This window comes from Protomyctophum parallelum (genome assembly GCF_964188405.1).
Source record: "Protomyctophum parallelum genome assembly, chromosome: 20".
In the NCBI taxonomy this organism is placed as follows: Eukaryota; Metazoa; Chordata; class Actinopteri; order Myctophiformes; family Myctophidae; genus Protomyctophum; species Protomyctophum parallelum.
Genome location: NC_139718.1, coordinates 32,752,802 through 32,775,083, shown reverse-complemented (window position 1 = coordinate 32,775,083; position 22,282 = coordinate 32,752,802). Strand labels below are relative to the sequence as shown.

The following is a 22,282-nucleotide window of genomic DNA, read 5'->3' as shown; positions in this document are numbered from 1 at the left end:
CTGGTTGTTATAATCCCCGTTCTATGGGGCACGGTGGCACAGTTGGTAGTGCTGTCGCCTCACAGCTAGAAGGTCCTGGGTTCGATTCCCGCTCGGGACGCTGTGGGTGCTGGCGGCGTGTTTCCTCCTCCCTATCATCAGTGCCCATACCCGAGGCGGGGTTGGCGAAAGGGCCTTTCTGTGTTGAGTTTGCATGTTCTCCCCGTGTCCCCTAGGGTAGGTACACTCACAAAAACATGCAGTAATCCTGGTCTCTAAACTGCCTCGCCCTGGCTAGCCGGGGCGCCTGATGGAGGGGAAAGGAACTGGTTGGAATTACGTGTTCCTTCCATGCACTACGTCCAACCAGGGAAACTCCCCCCTGTCAGGTGTAAAGGAGCAACTTGGACACTCGGGCATGAAGGAAGCATGAGTTCAAGTCCGTTGCTCTCCCCTTGTCCCCCATATATGGGGACTATGTTGGCAGAGGGTGTGTAGAGCCCAGGATCACGTTAGATAATTGACACGGGTGAAAAATGGGTTACAAAAAAATAAAATCCTATCCTTTTATTGAAGGCTCTTTATGATACATATGAAACCGACATTATTTCTTAAAATATAGACGGAAACAAGCCTAACGGCTTTCTTGTGTCTGTATCCTTTTCAATCAATAGAGACAGAAAAGTCTCTGCCGAATTAAAACCTGCAATGGTTCCCATTTCTGGTCAATCTCCCCCATGTATGTGACCTTTTGACTCGGAATGACTGGTTGACTTTCCGTGCGGTGTGAACTCTCCCCTGGCAGCAAAGGAAGAAGGGCACGCGGAGCGCTCCGATCCGTGCCAGCACAGGCCAGGAGGCCATCGAGAAGCTGTTGGAGCAGAAGAGGTTCTCCTCCAAAATCAATTACGACGTCCTGAAGGACCTCAACATCAAGCCAGCGTCCAGCCCTGCAGAGCCACAGGATGGAGCAACCGAGACCCCGAGGAAACCGGTCATCCGCAACCGCAGGTCCACCCACATGCCCCTCAGCCTGGCCACACCTCTCACCTCCCTGGGTAAAAGGTAGGTTTATCACAGGTCCACCCACATGCCCCTCAGCCTGGCCACACCTCTCACCTCCCTGGGTAAAAGGTAGGTTTATCACAGGTCCACCCACATGCCCCTCAGCCTGGCCACACCTCTCACCTCCCTGGGTAAAAGGTAGGTTTATCGCAGTTAGGACATGTTATGCAGAGTAGCGTAAACCGATAAGTTTGGCCATTATTTGACTTTATTGATTACATCGGTTACGGTTCCAATTTGGGTTTTTTACCACTTGCAACCTGGCATTCTATTTGGGCATGGTGGTATATAGGTGATATTATCAATAAAGGGACCATCTACAAGCTGACAATGCAACACTGCTCAGTAGGAAACTATTGGAGAGACAGACGGTAGGGAAATTGAGAGAGAGAGCGGCTGGACAGAAGTTTGTGCTTCCAGAGGCTTAACCAGAAACTGGCATCTTTGCATCCCTCTCTTTTCTAGCACATAAAAACAGTCGACAGAACTCAGTTTTAACGTCGATCTGAGTTGAAGCGTGCTCCTGTCGGTGATGCTAGTCTTGTGTTTGTGTGATTTCAGGCTGTGCTGATGAAAGCTGAATTATCTTTAGTGACAACCGCACAGATGCTTATTAAGCTGGCTCCCTCTTTATTCCTCTGCTCTTTTGTTTTTCTTGTCTTGTTTTCCCTGCATTTCTGCTCCTCTTCTTTTCATTTTCGGCCTCTTTCCTCATCTCTGCTCTTCATCTCTTTTCTCTCCCTCTCTCTCTCTGCCAGACCTCATCTTTTGCTAAATGGGTTTTCTTTTCAATCACGTTGGTGACCTACAGACTGGGATGCACAATATAATTGTTGGCATAATCGGAATTGGTCATATCGGCCAAAACAATGCCATATTGATATCGGATTGGTCTAAAAATGTCCTGATTATATAATATTCAAAAGTGTCTTGTACCTCTAGTCTAGAACAAAAGCCAAATCAAAAATTCCCTTTTTTATTTTTTTATTTTCTACATTAATTTGTGTACTCATCTCATTCAGTAGTCATTCAGTTGTGAAAAACAATATTTATTGATTGGTTGAATACATTATTAACAGGCTTTGGGCCAAGCCCCAAGGGCCTAGGCTTGTTTTCATTGTGGTCCTCTGTATCATATCGGAATCAATCGGCAGATATGACCCTGCAAACAAAGGGAGATCGGATATCAGTCATTATTTCATAATCGTGCGCCCCTATACTACAGACTTCTCTCTGTCCGTTGCCTTCTTCCTTACCAGGTCTCTCTTTTGCGTTCTCCATTGTTTTCCCGTTTCTTGTCATTTTTTTCTCTCACTCTCCCTTTCTCTTATTCTTATCCAAACTTTTCTCCTTCATTCTCTCTCTGCTTATATACACACACACACACACACACACACGCAGTATATACTGTGTGTATATATATCCCTCCTTCCCTTACAGGAGTTTGTCCTGGTTAATATTCCCTGACAGTCCTCCACAGCGTCTTTTCAGCTGTTTAATGGAGTTTCTCTCTGGAAGGAGGGATTGCTTTTCCTCTGGACGTTAAAGCTCCTTGGACTTAACTTTGGCTTTTAGGAGACATCTCAAAGCTTTACATGGAGTCTCATAGGAGCAGCTTTGGGGTGATTTAGTGAATGCAAGCGAGCGTGTGCGTAGTTGCACACACACACGCCCGTGCGCGGATGTGTACGATCACCCCATACTCAAAAATATGCATTGCCAGTACTACTACACACACACACGCGTAGGACTTCTGCACGCACGCACGCACTACACATCATCACCACACACCCGCACAAACGTTTATATGCATACCTAACCTTTACACACACACACACACTACATCCACCCCAATATGAGCTGTTCCAGTCATCTGGTTTACAAACTACCCAGGAGACACTCCCCCCCCCCCCCCCCCCCTACCAAATATTTTCGCCGAATGTTTGCCAATTGCTTGTCTATTTTTGTGGAATGTGAGAAAGAGAGAGAGAGAGAGAGAGAGAAAGCGCTCAGTTGTGTATGCATACATACTGTACATGCATTTATGTTCATTAATTGATGTTGGAAATGGATTTGAGAGTGTGTGTGTGTGTGTGTGTGTGTGTGTGTGTGTGTGTGTGTGTGTGTGTGTGTGTCATGTTTACGTGGCTCCAGTTGGCTCATGGCTCCAGCCAGATCGACAGATTTCTGACTTGAATACATGAATGAGCATCTGTCTCTCTGTTTGATGTCTGTCTGAAGAGGCCTCTTCCTGACTTTCTTAAGAATGGACGTCTGCCTTTTTTGAATCTTTTAAGATGCATTCATGTCTTTGGTCAATGAATCATTGATGGCATGTTGCTGTTTTTGAATCATTCATTGTACACTCAAGCAATTTGGTTTCTTTCCTGAATGGAGAGGGAGAACGGCATTAGCACAAAGAGAGAGAGAGAGAGAGGGCGAGAAGGAGTGAGTGAGGGAGAAGCAGCTTTTAAAACCTTCCATCCATTTATCTAACATAAAAAAGCTGACCCATGCACTCTGTGCTTATCGCTTGCTCAACAAAAACTTTCTCAGCTCTTGTGATGGTCTTTTATTTGTAATAGTTCTACTCCAATCCAATCCATTAAGAACAACAACAGAAACCTCTGCCCCTCCAGCCTCCTGTGTTAGCAACACAGTGATAATCCCTCACTCTCTCATACCAGCTCACACAGTTGTGGCATTGCAATGATTTGCTTCTTCTCCCCCCCCCCAAGTCCCAACGGTGGATGCTGAGGGTTAGAATGGCCCCTTTCAGTCCTGGGGCAGAGGAACGGGCCGTTGCTCTGGGCCCCTGAAAAGGTTGTTGTGTTGGTTATTGAAAAACGGGCGTGGGGGGTGGGGGGACACAGTGACAGGGAGACCTATGAAAGTTGTAGGAGAGAGAGAAGCCATTGACAGTAAGCCCATTGTGCCTTGTCTTGAGGCCCTCGCTCAGGGGCTACACTGGGGCATTGTGCTGCTAGCGCTACTGCTGTTCCCACTGCAGCTACTGATGCTAATCCTACTGCCAGCTACTGGCACTGCCACTACTGCTACCACTGCTCATACTTACACTATTTCTACTGGGGACTACCTTTTTTGCAGAGCCTGGGATTCGATGGGTGCTGATGGGGACGCTTGTTTTACAGCGCCGGCTACTACTAGTAGGGCGGGGTTATATAACCTCACAAAAACTATGCCTAAACCTAACCCTAACCTCACAGAAACTATGCCTAACCCTAACCTGTAAAACAAGCGCCCCCTCAGCGACCATCGACACCCAGGCTCTGCAAAAAAAAGACTAATCTCTACTGCTAGTACCACTACTTGTACACACCTTGTGCCACTACTTGTACTTATACTGCTAGTACCACTACTTGGGGTGGCAGTGGCTCAGGAGGTAGAGTGGCCGCTTGAAAAACGGCCACTCAGAGTTGCTGTTGAAGTGTCCTTTTTCCTCCACTGTGTGTGTGTGTGTGTGTGTGTGTGTGTGTGTGTGTGTGTGTGTGTGTGTGTGTGTGTGTGTGTGTGTGTGTGTGTGTGTGTGTGTGTGTGTGTGCGTGTGCGTGTGCGTGTGCGTGTGCGTGTGCGTGTGCGTGTGCGTGTGCGACTGCGCGTGCGCGTGCGCGTGTGCGTGTGCGTGTGCGTGTGCGCGCGTGCCCTGTTTTTTAGGACTCGAACTTTGGCAGGAATTTTCGATCGAAGATTTCTAATTAATTAATTTCTCTGAGTGCTTTTATCCAGTCTGCAATTCAACACGAGATATCCATCTTGGACATGATTAGAGCGCATCGTGGAAGAGAGCGCAGTGCCTTCTCTTTATCAATCTCTCTCGTCTCTCCCAACACACGCACGCACACACACACACACGTGTGTGTGTAAAATCCACGTACTGTAATTCGAGAACCGTTCGCCCCACCGACTTCAAATTCGACACACGAGTTCCACCCCACCACGGGGTGCAGTGCCCCGTGTCGAGTCAGTCGCACCCACGGTTGTCCAGAACCGTCCCAAAATGGCCTCTTTGCATACTCCTGTAAGGTAAGATGGAGTCTAAAGAGATGGATGTTCAGACTACGGCGGAAGATTGTCAGAGAGCATTGCAATCGGAACTGCAGACTCACTCCCAGTGACCAGACTGTGGTATATTGTGCTCTGGCTTCTCTTGCTCTTTTGGTCTATCTTGTGACAGCTATAGCTTCTATGGATTCATACTTTGTCATGTTGTGCGACAGTGTTGCATGCCGAGAATAGCAGACCGGCAAGCTCACAACGCGCCATGGATGCAACGCGTTGTTTGTGAACTTATAGGTCTGCTATTCTCATCCATTCTCGACGCGTGACACCATCGCAAAACGTAACTTTAATGAGGCATTACCCTCTCTCTGCTTCCTCTCTTCGGTCTCTCTATGTTCTCTCCTAAATTCAGTCCCTTCTGCCTCTGTCTCTCGCTTACGTTCTCTCTTTCTCTTTCTTTCTTGTCCTTTGTCCTCTCTGTCTCTCTGGACCTTTTATATTTCCCCCTCTTCCTTTTCTCCTACTTTCTCACATCCTCTTCTCATCTGTCCTACAGGGACAGGCTTTTAGCTGTCTCCTCGCAGCTATCTCACAGTCACCAAGGCCCTGATGTACTTATAGTGCACTCTTGGTCAACTGTCCTTGGTGTACTTTGGTGTACTTACTCTAGTTAGTGTATTTGAACTAACTGTACATGGTGTACTATTACAGTGTGTCCCGGTGGGTTGGGACCCATGTTTATGCCAGAGACACATTTTTATGGGTCCTGAATACATAGTGAAAATAGATCTACAAACTCACTGTGAGCTAGAGCTAGATTGATTTACTATCCCATGGGGGAAATTCGGTAAAATGAAAAAGGAAATGGGGATATTAAATATGTATTCTTGTACGTTTGGGTCCCGGGGAGACACCGAAAGTATCTTTTGGGTCTCAAACTAAAAGGTTTGAGAACCTCTGTACTTGTATTGGTCAATGGCAGAGTGCTTTGTTGTGATGTGGAAATACAGAGTATAGTCAGTGCTCTCTGCGAGCACTCAGTTTGCCCAGAAAACTAGAAGACGTTATGGTAGAATGTGATGGTTATTATGGCTCATTGCATCATCGTGTTATCTGGCTAACAAGCCAGAGGTTTCCTTTCTGAATAATTACGTTATTGTGAAAAGATTCACGCGTTTAGATATTGCTATTTACAATGAGAAGCGGACGGGAGCTGGTGCCACTTGGACCCGGATATAACATAGGACTAAAACATGACGTCGGACTTCAATACCGAAAATGGAGAGTGTACTTTCTTGGTGTTATATTAAACCGTGTATATTCAGGGTACTATTTGTGAGATGTACTTAGTGTACATAAGTGTCAACTCTGTGTCCCCTCCTATCTGTCTATTTGTCTATCATTACCGCTCTTAATCCCTCCTCCCCAGCTCCGGCTCTCTGTCTCTGCCCTCATCTTCCCCTCCCTCCAGATGCTAAATTCACTCTCCTTGCTGTTCCCTTTGTCCCTCCAGAAACACTCATCCAGAAATAGCTGATATTATATGTCCAGTTTTTATTTTCCTCTCCTATGCTCTTCTTTGTCTCGTTACTCTCCAGTCTCTCTTTCTCTCCTTTCTTTCTCTCTCCTTTTATTCTCATTATATCCTTTTTTTTCTGTCTTCTCCCTTTTAAGAACTTTCTCTCATTCCATGCTCCCTTTTTTTCCCTCTTTTTTGTCGGGAAAAGAGAATTCCTGGCTGCATTTTTGTCAAAGCACGGGTGGGAGGGAGGAGTGTGCGTGTGCATGTACATGCGCACAGTTTTGGTCTGTGTTGGGTTTCCTGAAATGTACTTCTGACCCTGTACAGTTTGTAGTTGCCAGCTCTGGGAAAGACGGAGCACTAAGCACTTTTCCAGCCCAGTGTTCCCACTGCCACCACTGTGGTGGAGCATGGTGACCGAGCTGGCCTGGGAGCAGGTGTCTTGCGTCGGGTGTACTGAAGCATTCACTGGTGGAAAAAGTACTCACATTTTGTACTTGGGTCGAGTAAAAGTATCAATACTGCAATATAGAATTATTCCGTTGCAAGTAAAAGTCCATAATTTAAAATGTACTTGAGTAAAAGTACAAAATTATTGGTATAAAAATGTACTTGTGCAGAAGGTCCCATTCCAAGTTTTGAAATGTATAAAAATCTTTTGAAAATAGCAGATCTACCGAGCTTGTAAATCGGCTATTTTGAACGTGAAGTGGTTAATGCATGTTTTGTAATAATAATCGAAATCTACAAAGTAACTAGTAACTAAAGCTGCCAAATAAATGTAGTGGAGTAAAAGTACAATATTTGATCTGAGATGTAGTGGAGTAGAAGTAAAAGTATTGGAAGTTGGAAATACTCAAGTACAAATACCAAAATTATTCACTTAACGGGCCACTTCACCCCTTTTGCAACCTGATCTTATTTTAATGATGTTTTGGAGACAAACACTTTCCTGGGGGTTTTTATGTGGGTATAGTTTATTAGTTTGTGTTTTTAGATATTTTAGTGTCTGTGATGCCATGTTCTCAGTCACTGCTGTGCTGGTTTACTACAATGACCATAATGCTTTGCTGCACTCACCCCACCTTGTAGAGAGGGAGAGGGCTGTCTTAAGGCCTATTCATAGTCTGGACTTTCGGTGGTGAGGTGACCACCGCTCCGGTGGTGAGGTGACCACCGGAGCTGAAATAACGTTGAGCGGTGGTGAGTAAAAACGGAGAGAAGGGCTGGAGCCAATGTTCCCTCTAAATTTTTTTCGGTCTGAGCAAACACTCAAACCTCCTGAGCAGACATCAGCAACTACTGAGCAAACATACGTCACCTTGACACCAACTATCCAAACGTTAGATAATGCGAAGTGAGCGCCCCTCACTTCACACAGGTGTGATTTCTTTTCTTTTTTCAAAATGGATTTTGGTATACGAGTGAATCAATGAATAGTTACATAAGGTTACGTAAGTTACAATTTTTTTATTTTATATCAAGGTGGTAGGCTAGCAATTTTAGAAATATTCAGTTAGTCTACAGTGGTTCTCAACCTTTTCAGGCCCCCAAAGTAATCATATTTGAACTGGGGACCCCCCCACCCAGACAAGCAACAGAATGGTTCCACAGATAAATATTGTGAAAATAGCCAATCTACAAGCTCGTTGTGAACTTGTAGATCGGCTATTTTCACCAGTTTGACCAGTTTTTATAGCATGGTTTGCTGATTACTTTTGATGCAGTAATGGTATTTTTTCTTTTAGAGCCTTTGAGGCATTATAAAAGTCTTAAAAGTCCTTAAATTGTCACTTCACTGTCATCTGGGTTGAGAACGACTGGTATATGAATAGCCTACTCAGTACTCAATTGTGCATTACATGGGGGGGCATGAGAAACCGTAAACTTTATTGGGACACACACACACACACACACACACACACACACACACACACACTAAGACCGAGTTTGTTGGTGTGTCAACTCCTATAGTTTCTCAGATTGTCGAACGTCAACAGCCCCTACTACGCCAGATATGAGCTATTATTATATGTAGCTCTACATAGCAGAGGGATTGATTGATTGATTGAAGAAAGCTGTATTAACAGATTGGATAATTACAGAGAGAGGTTCCATATGGGACTAGACCGCTAGAGATTAATGTTAACTTCCACATGTTGTTTCATTCACAAGTACACTGGACTGCGGAGGCTTGTTGTGCTGTAGTGATAACAACGTTAGCTAACCAGCTAATGCGAAGCTAACGTTATTCCCCCTCTCCTTGTTGCGCACAGCCGCACTTCCATCCGTTCGCCTTTTAAATCTAAATGTCCCATCAACGCACGGGTCCAAGTCGCAACGCGATCTTATCTGGTTCTTGGGGTTTCACACACTGACTGCACTGCAGTGCTGCCTGCTACGTCTCCACCTATTAAGGTCCTCACTCGCCGCGCAGACGGCGCACTGGGCGCAGTATACACAGGAGGAGAGGAGAGGAGAGCAAAGAGTCAAAAAAGGAGGGGAGGAGACCTGTCTGTCGCCTCGCCTCAGTGTGTGTGTGTAATCTAAATAAACTGTGAAGTAAATAGAAATGTGTGGGCAAATGTCGATTCAGGATAGGTATTATTACTGTAATGTAGATGATACTCGGGGGGAACACCTTTTTCTTTTAAAGAAAACTTTTTTTTACACCAGCGTCGGTGTCTGTGCGCGACAGATTTCAGTTGTGCGCGAGAGCATTTGGCCATGTGCGCGCGCGTGCACGGGCGCACGTTAGGGGGAACATTGGCTGGAGCGGTGGCGGTGGTTTGCTCTTCACCGCGGCTCGTGACGTCATGTTGTAGTTCGGTGGTCACCTCACCACAGAGAATTCCAGACTATGTATGAGCCTTTACTGAGACGGCATGTAGTCCAGGACGGAAGTGAGACCAGTGTCCAAACTGTCCATGACATCACTGGCACTTTGACATACTAAAATGCCAGTACAAATCATGCTCGTGTTCCTCTCTCCCCTTGCCAGGCACATCAGATCTAAAGAGGATGTTTTTGCTGCTGATCGAGCCAGCTGTGTTAGGGGTGGGTGTATAATTTGTCTGTGGTTGAGAGCCCCTCCCTGCAGTCTGTCCCCCCTGCGCCTCTCTGCCCCTCCTCCCCTCGCTGTGACCAATCAGCCCTTTGTACGTCTGCTTGGCTGGTCAGGGTGCGTTCTCAGAGGAGCTAGCTAGCGCCGAGAGAAATGTGTCCCAAGTGCCACTGCTAATCCCTTCCACTATACAAACACACACGCACGAGCGCGCGCACACACACCATACATGCAGTCATGCGCACACACATTCATCTTCCTATAAGTATGCGCTCACACATGTATACACACGCTCAACTTTATATATGCACATGCATACACCAGAAATGCACACATTTCCTCTTTCTATATGTCTGCACACACACACATGTGCACAAACACGCACACACACGCACCCCATACATTCAGGCATGCACACACACATTCATCTTCCTATATGTGCACGCGCGCACACACACACACACACACACACTTAACTTTATATATGCACATGCATGCACCTGAAATGCACACATTTGATCTTTCTATTATGTGCGCACACATGAACGTACAGTACACACGCGCGCACCTACACACACACACACACTTTATATAGTGCACTGCCACCAGCCTTCCCATGTGATGTGACACAAATTGCTGACAGATTGAAAGACACAGATTTTCAGGAAAAACCTTATTTTACTATAAAGATTGTGATCTGAAATTCCAACAGACAATATTGCAAAGTACGAGTACAGGATGTATTATGAATGTCTGACTACAGCTGTGTCCTGTTGAAGTGCCCTTGGGCAATACACTGATCCTTCAACGGCTGATATAGTCTTAAAACACCTTCCCCGCCGGGTTTAAGGTGAAGTTTAGTCTGCCACCATGGAGCTTTTCAGCTGCAAGGTTTTATTTTGGAGAGCCCAGAGACGTGCTAGTTTTTTATTTTGGACGTGTGACAGCCGGAATGTAGATGGCACCCGGGAGCCATATGGTTGGCGCTCTAGCCTGTGTCTTCCGTGAGGAGGAAGCCCAAAAAACCTTCGGTGAGGCCTTTAGGAGGGCCATTATAATCCACCACTCCTGAATGAAGTGCCTGGTGCTGGGAGTCTGGTGCAACGCACAGGTGAGAGCAGACGTGGACCTGGTGAGACATAGGAGGGGCCCGGACAGGAGTCAACCCACAGAGCCTAGGCGGGTTGTGTAGCCCCCCACCACACGTATAAACAGTACTTTTTGGCCAAAAGGGGATTTTGTTTCCACCGGGAAAAAAATACTTTTAGTTACTCCAATGCGCCCTCTACCGATATTGCCCAGAAATCCCTTTCTGGACAAAAAGTACCGTTTATACGTGTGGTGGGGGGCTCAGAGTGCGTCCACTAAGACAACAACCCGCCTTTGTTTTGGTGAGTAGCAAAAACGTTATTTTTATTTACGCTAAAGAGGAGAGGCTGGTCTGATTTCGATTTGAGATTTAAAACTGAAAGTCCCATAGCCTTATACTGCGCAGGACAGAATCGTAGAAGCAGTAGAAGGCTATGGACCAGAGCTAAGGGCAGCAGTGACTCAGGAGGTAGAGCGGACATGTGGGTCACAGAAGGTTCCCAGTTCGTTACTCTTCTCTCCGTGTTTTACTGTCGATGTGTACTTGAGCAAGACACTGAACCCGAAGTGTCCTTGAGCAAGGTACTGAACCTCAAATCCTGATGAGCAGTAGGTTGGGGCCTTGTATGTTGCCTTGTACGTCGGTATAGGAATGTATGTGAATGGGTGAGCGTAGCACACGTTGCCAAGGGCTTTGGATAAAAGGTGCTATAGAAATGCAGACCCATTACCATTTAAATTCACACGAGGTGAATGCAGTAACCATCAAGTAGAATTTAAATATGGCACTGGTTTGCGACTCCCGGACCCGGATTGAGAACGTCTTATTACAGACAGAGGAAGCCTTCAGTGGTAAAAGCTTTGCTCTCCTCACCTCCCCTCCACTTTAACTTATGGAACAGTAGAGAGACTTGCCCTAAACTGGACCATTCAAAATGCATCCCATTTTTTTATCTCAGACTTAGGCCCCCCAAAAACCTGCAGACATGCATAAACACACACGGACACACACGCACATTTGCTGCACTGGACGACTGACATACCTTTGAATGCATGTTTGTGTACACACGTGCAAAAGCACAGGCACAAATGTCCCCATATTCTGTTAAAGCACACAAGCACACACAAATGCGCTGAAACTGTTGACACTAAAAGAGGGGTGAGATCGCGGCGTTGCAGAACCTATAGCTTAGCAGGATGAATAGTCTCCCTGGAGCAGTGAGAATGGATTGTCTGCTGCTAGACCATGTAAATACACCCGTCTTTAAACCAAGCAGAACGAACAACTTCCCTGTACGCCCGACACTGAGACAAATGACATTGTCGTCCCTCTTTGTCCCCTCTGCGTCTCGTTGGACTCTCTGGTCTTTTCTCCACTCCCTTAAGCCCTAGACGGGATCTAGGTTTAATTTTTGGGTTGCTTTATTCGCGCCCCTCCCCCTGTCAAGCCATTGGCGGTTGTCAGACAGAGGCTAAACGGTCTTCTCAATCGTCTTTTTCAGCCCGGCTCGCTCTCGTTCACTCTCATCTGCAGTAAGCTGATTAGCAGCGAGCCGTTAAGCTCGGCAGAGACTGATAGGCCAGCAGAGCGAGAGAGGGGCAGTGGAGGAGAGAGGATGAGAGAGACGTATAGAGATACAGATGGAGAGAGAGGACATACAGTACAATCTTCAGTGTTAATTGAACTCTGGAAGTGTACATTTTTATTCAAATAATTGTCCTTTTGGGCCCATTTTGTCTCTCGGTTCAATTTACACAGGATGTAGAGACCAAGGTTATTAGAGTTAACTAAAACTAAGCTACAAGCTGAAACTGGAGTGCCTCACACCCTATACAGTATATATAACAAAGGACAAACTGATACAAATCGAAACATTTTAAACAATGAAAGCTAACTGAAAGTAGCACGCCCACTTGTTAATCAAACTGAAACTAAGCTACATTCAAAACTTTAATAACCTTGGTAGAGACAGACGAAGAGGAAGGGGAGAGAGGAGACGGACTACACATTGAAAAGGGGATAGAATTGCGGAGAGAGATGGACATTTTTAAGACAGTCAGATGAACAGACTAGCAGAATGAGAAGGGAGTTGTGATGCAAAAAATACATGAGATGGACAGAGTGCGAGGGAGGGAGGCGGAATGTGGGTTGTAGGGAGAAAACAGTGAGAGTAAAAGACAGATAGAAATAACCTTACAGTGGGTGTCTGAGGCAGTGAAAGTGTGACTCATAACCTGCCATGGCCTTTCACTGAGGTGATGTCAGCAGAAAGACAGACGGACGGACAGAAAGAAAGAAGACAAGAGATAGGGTTGGTCTTACAGCATGTGATTGAGGTGAAAGAGTGGCAGAAATTGACGTTCTTAGCTTTGACCTCTTCTTGAGGTGAACACGGATTACCAGAGAGAGAGAGAGAGAGCCCCGAGGCAGGCGGTTGAGGTGCGTCTGACATGGTGAGACTTGAGGTTACTGCCCATTTTCTATGACCTTTCGTTAAGGTAACCGTCAGGAAAGTAGACCAGCAGACTCACAAGCACTTTAAATGGCACGTACATTTCCAGGTGGCAGGAGTTTGCCTGTGTACACAATCAACCCAGCATGTGAAGTGAACATGCATTAACAGATAATAGTAGTGTTAAGAGATTGTCTAACAGAGAGAGATGGATGGAGACGGAGAAGCAGATGAGAGGAGAAGAAACAGACTGAGACTGGGAGAGAGTCGAGGAGAGAAAGGGAGAGATGCGATGAGACAAGGATAGAGCGGCACACAGAGAGGGAAACTAGGAGAGAGATTTGAAGAGAGAGACCAGTAGAGAAAATTGGGTGTGGGTTGTGTATTCCTCACTGTGATTCTCAGTAAGAAGATTGAAGCTAGAGGGCACAGTGATAAGATTCATGTTTTTAATGAATTGAACAGGTTTAGTTTAGGTTCAGCTCTATTGCTGCAACAATTAATTGAACTAAAAGCACAGATTTACTTTTCATTGGTTCAATATTCTTTTAACCAACACACAGACGTGTTCAATAGCACTAATATATGAAAACATGGAGTTAGCTGATTTCTGCCGGACAGCGACAATGTAATGAATTCTAATCTTAAATCTGGAAGTAGGGTTAAAGAGACAGTATAAAAAAGGTGAGATTGAGATAGGGAGCCATAGCAGGTGGCGAGAGAGAGAGAGAGAGAGAGAGAGAGTGTGTCTCTATCATCTTTTATAAGGATGCAGGAAACATTTAACAAAGAAAGAGAGGAACTGGGAAAGAAGAGAGTGAGACAGGGAAATGAAGTGACAGGTTTTTCCTCAGTGTGACCTCTCACTGAGTTGAGAAGAAAACGGGCTATGAGAGAGAGAGAGAGAGAGACCTTCGGCCAGATGGTCAACGAGAAAGACAGGAAGATAGTCTCTCTGCGCTGACCTCCAACGGTGGAGGAAGGCAGGTAAAGCGAGTGAGACAAGCAGAGGGGCAGAGAGCTGCTACAGTACAGCAGTGTCCTCCTTGCTGTGACCTCTTAGAAGTGAACAAGGAAAGAATGTAGGTAAACACGACAAAAGACAGCAGCTGGTAGAGAGGTACTTTACTGTAGGTGTGAGACACAAAGAAAAGTGTCCTCGGTTCTAGTGACGTCGTACACAGTAAAATCCTCTGGGTTCATTTATCCATTTGTAATTCTGAGCTTGTACAAATGTAACCGCATGGATCCTTACAAATCCGTTTGGTTACATGTGTGCACTATGAGAGTACCCAGGGTTTTACTGTGTAGAGGTGAAGGAGAAGGTGTGTACTGTACCTTGTTTACCTGCTCGTGCCTCGTGCCCATAGACTGAGGGACGCAATCACGGAGACACAGGAAGTGCCTCGGAGGAGACACTTAAGCTGCGTGACATTCCAAATCCTACACGGGTTGTGCTTATAACCACGGCCCGTTTATGTGGCCAAAGTGGAAGTGCCTCTACCTAAATCTACAGTATAATTCTATGGACTAGACTGCGATGGAGGCCCGCCGTCTGAAGCAAACTTGAGACACCACCGAGCGAGCTAAAGCGAGGGAGTTTCCGTGTCAAACGTTGCGAAGTTCGCTTTCCCCCGGCTGCCAATAGAATAGACTACTGGCCAATCACAGCGAGTCCTTGCACAAGTGCACTGGCCAATCATAGCACGTCCTTGCACAACCCTTCAGCTGCCAATAGCCTGGAACGCAGCCAATCGTGGTGCTTGGTGTGTTCAGGGGCCTTGTGTGGATTTGTCCTAAAATATGCACTCGTGTCACCCATGTGGTGCCTTGCTTTGTCCACAGAGGCAATTATCAGTAATCAATGTACACACTAGGTGAAAAGTCTTCCCCTACAGAGTATAAAGCTGCCTGAGAGATAGATGGATGTGTAGAAAGATAGCAGTGTCAGCCCACTGCTACGTATGGAGCAAGCCATTGGCAGTGCCTGCCAGGAGACAGCCAAGTCAGTGAGGAACACAGGCAGTCTGTGTCCGTCTGACAGCTTGTCTATAAAAGATCAATACATTTGAGCTGATAAATATGACATACATCTTAGTACTAGTTTAAAACTTTATCAATATTATGTTCTTTCCAAAGAGTTATACTGAATGGCCCACCCCCTTTGCCCTCATCCCACTCCTTTTTTTTCTTCTTTTAAAGCAAAAGAATAAAATAAACCGACGATAAGAAAAGCCTAGTTTGAACATACCCATACACAGTAAAATCCTCAGTGTCCGTTTGGTACGCATTTAAGGATTTTACTTTGTACTAGAAACGACAGCAAGTCGTGTATAGGAAGAGACTCAAGACGGTGAGACGGCGAGGAGGAGGCGGTATTTTCTTAAAACCAAAATGACCCCGGCAGGCCACATGTGGTCCTGCTACATATGGTCCTATTGTTCTCAGACTTGAGTGATTTATACATTGCCATCGTGCCACATGGCGGGGGTGCTGTGGTGGACGAGGGGCCAGGAGCCACTCCCTGCTGCTGTAAACAATTGTCATGGTAACGGGGGGTCTGCCCAAAAGTCTGTCGCCGCAAGCCGCGGGGTACACTATTGACAGCCATTTGACCTGTGACCCCTGGAAGTCCATTCCAGCGTTCCCCCGGTGGGACGACATTATTCGCTGCCGTCAGATCAAAACCCAGCGTGTCCAAAAAGGAGACAGCTATTTAAAGGCTAATCACTTTCAACCTGCCACCTCTATGTTGGGTTTGTCATTATAGACACAGTTCTTTTCTATTTCTATTTTCTCCACATATCGCTGTATGAAATGGGCCTTAAGAAGAAAAATACATTCTGTGCTTGACTTAGAATAATACAATATTTGGTATGAGAGTCCATGGGTCATTCCAACCTGGCTCAATCCATAAACCTGTTTCTTCATTTATAATGAAAAAGGAATGAACCGACGGTGTGGTTTAGAGGATGGATGAAGACAGTTTTATGAAGACGGTCTGGTTGGAGAATCATTAACACATATTTATATAGCCTGGTTAATGTTTGCCCTGTGTAGTCACAGAGCAACACACAACATCAATGGTTTAACCACATGAACCCTAGCATCCCTGTTCTCGGCATGTCAATAGGCGAAACTAGACATACATCTGAAATGCATGAACCTTTGGTGAAAATATGACTGTTCGACGAAAATAGCAAATCTACAAGCTCACAAAACGTTGCGTTAATGAAAGATACAAGATCACAAGAAAATGATATAGGGTTTAATAAACTAACCCAACCTCCCCATCCTCTCTTAACTGCACTAATAAAACATCAGGGATTCACTAACTTATTGATCATGTACTTAAATACTGTATATCACGTTTTGGTAACCAGAAAAAAGCATTTGGTTAAAACGTGTGTATTCAGTAATGGCAGTATCTCCAGCTCTTTAGTGAACAGAAAATTCATTTTCAGGTTGGGATACCAATTTGATCCAATCAGGAGAGAGAGAGAGAGAACCAAGATAACTTATCAGCTTTATCAGCTGTGTTAAAAAGTGTTCCAGTCCCGTTTTGCCTGCAAAGTTTTTGTTTCATCACTTCCAATTTCACTTGTTTATCCTGTATCCTGTATGAATTCTGATTAGATCAAATTGGTGATTGGTGAACTGAAAATAAATGTTCTGTTTACCAAAGAACTTGAGAGATGAGGAGACCCCTGTTACTGCTACAGCAATGATTGATTTTGGAATATAATGCTATTTACCACTTATTTAAATATGCGTTACAGCCCATTTAACCAGAATTCTCATCAAATATTGGCTGAGAACTACAATCTTAACTGTCCATCATAGGTATAGTTCAATATAGGCTGAGAGAATATTCGAAATTTCGTCAAAAGTAAGCAGGTTAGTGCACCACATATCATCCATGTATGTGGTGCACACACACACACACATTCACTCACACACACACACACACACACACACACACACACACACACACACACACACTCTCTCACATTCACACACACGCACACACACACACACACACACACACACACACACACACACTCTCTCACACTCACATTCACACACACTCACTCTCTCTCACACTCACATTCACACACACACACACACACACTCTCACATTCACACACACACACACACACACACACACACACACACACTCTCTCTCTCTCATACTCACATTCACACACACTCACATTCACACACACACACACAACACACACACAAACCCATATGTGTTACAGTGAAATCGTGACGGGCCGACCGGAGCACAGGGTCTTAGTGTCTGCTGTCCTGCTGACGTGAGGGGGCTAGTGAGGAGATGAGCGCCATGGCAATGTGGAATTTTGAATATTTATTGAGGATTAGAAGTGATCAATGCCTAATCTGGATGAAGCGGTTAGGATTAATTCTCCCTGGGTGGATGTTTCATGAGAGATTTGGGGTGTTGGCCCGGGGGAGGGAGGGGTGTGTGTGTGTGTGTGTGTGTGTGTGTGTGTGTGTGTGATCCTAAAACAATGTTTTGTAGTTACCATGGCACCTGACAGAACAGGAGATGTGGGATTTTGCCAGGTGTAGCCTATGCGTGTGTACCGGTATCAGTGTCTCCTCTGTATATTATATATGCAAGGGATAATGGATGGGTAGCAGGTTGAGAAATAAACCCTGACAGGCTGATCAGGGGTCTTATCACCCTGAAGGGGTTTATTTCTAAACAATGACCTGGAAACCATTCATTATCCGCTTATTACAAGGCCACTTTATGAAGAAATTAGTATGTTGACACAAAGTTTAACAACAAAACAATTAAATTAATTTGATACAAATTGCTTACGGTAAAGATAGATTGTCAGGTGCATACAGTTCAACAGGTCGTCTCCCAAAAGCAATAAATTATGTAAGTAGGAAGTAAGTAGATTATGTATTAATCGATATTCAGATGCTTGTATTGGCTATTTCTCGCCTTGGATGGTTTCAAAACCATTCTTTAGGCACCCGCTGGCCAAGTGGTCCAGACACATGCCACATATAGGCTTTGGCCTAACGGCGCGTTGCGTGTTCGAGTCCCGTTCATGACGACCTTTGCTGCATATCTCTCCCCTTTTCTCTCTCTCCCTCTTTCCTGTCAATCTCCACTTGTATCTATCAATAAATGTATAAAAGCCAAAAGTGCAGGGGTTCTCGACCCCCCGGGGGGTCGCCAAATTATTTTGGGGGGTCCGTTTTCCAGCAACTGAATGGCTAGAAATTGGAAATTACACATATTACACATAGTGCATGCATAAACTTTCCTTGATGATGAACCCCTGCTTTAGTGTACTGTTTAGCTGTAAAATGTCATTGCTTCTTTACATTGCTGCCTGCAAAGATTATGCACCGTGGATTGCTTATTATGAATTGGTTGATTCAGGTGCATTGTCTGCAGCAGTCTTTTATTGATAGCGGCGACCATTAAAACTCATTGACTGATTTATTTTGTACAGTATTTGGTGTTTACATCGTCATAGAACAGAATATTCTGTGGGTACACTCCAAAACTCCGGCACTGGCGGAAGACTGTTTTAGAGCTAGAGAAACTTTTGCCGTAAATGAGTTATTGAACAATAACCAGAATTGATTGACCAAACAGAATCGAGTAGTCAACCAAACTAAACTAAGACCCTCTCATCCGTCTAGCAGTAGAATGCTACCAGAACAATAATGACCTGGCATATGTCTACACCAGTAAGACGCCTGATAGAAGCACGCATCCGCCTGGGTGACAGCAGACTGCTGGGCGAGTGCTGGCGCTTTGGCATTGGGGGTCAGATCAACATACTGTTTGAAATTAATTCTGTACTGGCCATATACAGTACAGTATGTAGCGTGTCTTGAGTGCAGGGTTTGATGAGGTCAGATCAACATATGGAATGTCAGAACAGGTCAGCTCCATATATGGAGATCTAAGGGTGGCAGCGGGGACAGTATCTTAAGTGTACATGGTTTGAGGGTCCAGGCAGGCCCGGCTGGAGTTTAAATCGACAGGTATCAGTCAAAAGGGATACATCAAAGAGGAAGGATGGATGGGGAAGGATCAACATAGAACAGGTTCTGACATATATCCATATATGGAGATATGTCAGAACAGGTTCTGACATATATCCATATATGGAGATATGTCAGAACAGGTTCTGACATATATCCATATATGGAGATCTAAGGGCACCACATATGGGGGCTTTCCCCATGTATGTGGATTTTGAGTGACTGACTGACTGACTGACAAAAATGTACGATTTCATAGTAAATGAGACGTGCGGTCGCAATAACATTACATATTTTATGCCTTTTCCATAAGCCTGCAAGGTCGTCGAGGCTAGGGAAAGTGCTATGGCCAGTTCTCATGCGTGGGTGTGACATGTACTGCTTTGGGCTGGTTTCTGAGTCTGTGCCGTTCCAGACATGTTGGCTGGAGCACAGAGGTGGTGCTCATGGACTGATGTTTGAAGTTGTAGCTGTGATGTAGGTCTGTGGTGTGTGAGGGAGTGACACTGCATGTTAACGCTCTCATCTCCTTCACTGCTGTCCTCTCTGATCTGTCAGGGCTAGAGGGTGTGTGTGTGTGTGTGTGTGTGTGTGTGAGATCCTTCTACTTTGTGATTAGTGGTGGGTAAATCTGATCATCCTGCAATGTCACACTATGAAACTCTTTATAACACAATCTCTCTCTCACAAACACGCGCACACTCACACTCCCCATTTAATGTGTGTGTGTGTGTGTGTGTGTGTGTGTGTGTGTGTGTGTGGGGGGGGGGGGGCAGTTGGAGGGTAGTACTCCCATGGGAACAGACCGCTAATCTGTGTCCACAGCTCCCATCACTTCATCCAAAATATCTTCCTGAGACAGGTTCCAACGCGCTGTGTGTGTGTGTGTGTGTGTGTGTGTGTGTGTGTGTGTGTGCGCGCGCGCAGCTAACTGACCCAGAAAATCCCTAGCATGCGGTGAAATGTCACATCCCTCATCAGACCAAATGGATGAGTTATCTGGGTTGTTAAACTTGGTGTGGGGGTGTGGGTGTAATTGTATATGAGAGAGACAGAGAGAGCGAGAGAGTGGTTGGATTGTCTGGTTGGGTAAGTAAGTGGTTAAGTGTGTGTGTACGGCATATTTTATCTAGTTGGGTTATTCAGTTCATCCCAGCATGTCTTCTTGTCCTTGTGAGTCCAAATGGCCCAAAGTAAGGACATTTTATCCATCCCGTTTTAAAAGAGGCCATTTCATTGTCAAATTTAGCATTAGGCCTACATTTAAAGCAGTGAATGCAGCCGATCGGGGTTATATATCGGTCAGTGGAATACCCGTGTGTGTGTGTGTGTGTGTGTGTGTGTGTGTGTGTGTGTAAATGGTGCATTTATATAGCGCCTTTATCCAAAGCGCTTTACAGAGATTGTGCATTACATTCACCCATTCACACACACACACGTGTTCGACGCCAGGCGGAGCAAGAGGAGGACCCCAGTACCTATCACCATCCAGGGAGAGGAGGTAGAGATTGTGGACTCCTACAAGTTTCTGGGTGTCCACCTGAACAAGGACCTGGACTGGAGAGACAACACAGAGGCTGTCTATAAGAAGGGACAGAGCAGACTGTACCTCCTGAGGAGGCTCAAGTCCTTTGGGGTGTGTAGCAGACTACTGGTGATGTTCTACCAGTCTGTTGTGGCCAGCGTTCTATTCTACGCAGTGGTATGCTGGGGAGGGGGCATCAAGGCTGGTGAGCTCAATAGGCTCAATAAAATTATAAAGAAGGCCAGCTCTGTTGTTGGCCTCCGAATGGAGAGCCTGCAGTCAGTCGCGGAGAGGAGGATCGGGGCTAAACTGGACTCCATGCGGGCAAATCCCTCCCACCCCTTAAATGAGGTGCTGCGGGATAGGACGAGCACCTTCAGCCATAGGCTCACACTCCCCCTGATGTGCACGGAACGCTACAGACTCTCTTTCATGCCAACTGCCATCAGACTTTTTAATGCAAAGGCATAAGAACTGCCCCCCCCCCCCCCCAAAATGGCATATGGTCCTTGGTTGTCTGGTCTTGTGTGATATGTCATTTGTGTCTGTTCTGTGTTGCTCTGTCTGTCCAGTTGTTTTTAGCTTTTTAGTTTCTATGCACTTTATGCTGTTGTAACACTTCAATTTCCCCTCGGGGATTAATAAAGTATATCTCATCTCATCTCATCTCACATTCATACACCGATGGCAGCGGAAACCATGCAAGGCACCAACTAGCACATCGGGAGCAATTAGGGGTTCAGTGTCTTGCTCAAGGACACTTCGACAGTAACTCTGGGGGAGCCCGGGTTCGAACTGGCAACCTTACGGTTACCATCCAGGCACTCTACCCCTGAGCCACCGCCGCCCGATAGTGTGTGTGTGTCTGCCTGCCACATACTGTATGTTGTGTTTTATGTGTGCTACATCTCTTTTCCTCTTCCAAATAACTGCCTGAGTTAAACATGACGTGAGTGGAATCTGTGCATACATTTCCATTGTGGTGGGTTTGTATGTAACTGTCCTCTTGTCTCTAGACAGTACAGGCCAAAGGCCTAGTTGCACACTGAAAATAGCCAATCTACAAGCTCACAACACATCACGCTGTAATGTGTTGTGAGCTTGTAGATCGGCGATTGTCATCCAAGTATATATCCCCCTTAACAGATATTGTCCGTGTTGACATTGTTGTGTGTGTGTGTGTGTGTGTGTGTGTGTGTGTGGGTGAAAGAGGAAACACAATCAGCTCTTTGGCTACATCAGTTTTTATTGCCTGGCTCCACGCACTACCCACAATGCCCTGCTGCTGAATAGACAGAACTCAGCCCAAGTGTGTGTGTGTGGGGGGGGGGGGGGGGTGTGTGTGTGTGTGTGTGTGTGTGTTTATGCGTGTGTATTTGTGCATATTTGTATTTGTGTGTATGCTGATGCTCACATGCCATGTGCATTCCAGCCTAGATTGTATAAACACAGCGAGAGAGAGAGAGAGAGAGAGAGAGATAGTCGGTGCACGCACGTTTGTGTATGTGTGTCCTTGTGTGAAT

General features: G+C 45.6%; 1 protein-coding gene across 2 annotated transcripts in view; it reads left to right on the top strand.

The window, feature by feature from the left end:
- Nucleotides 1–22,282, top strand: part of brf1a (BRF1 general transcription factor IIIB subunit a) — a 112,441-nt gene that overhangs the window by 76,351 nt on the left and 13,808 nt on the right. For both annotated transcript variants that reach the window (XM_083791334.1, XM_083791335.1), the window contains exon 16: nt 785–1,044. In XM_083791334.1, the coding sequence (XP_083647460.1) occupies nt 785–1,044 (260 nt within the window). The remainder of the gene's footprint in view (nt 1–784; nt 1,045–22,282) is intronic.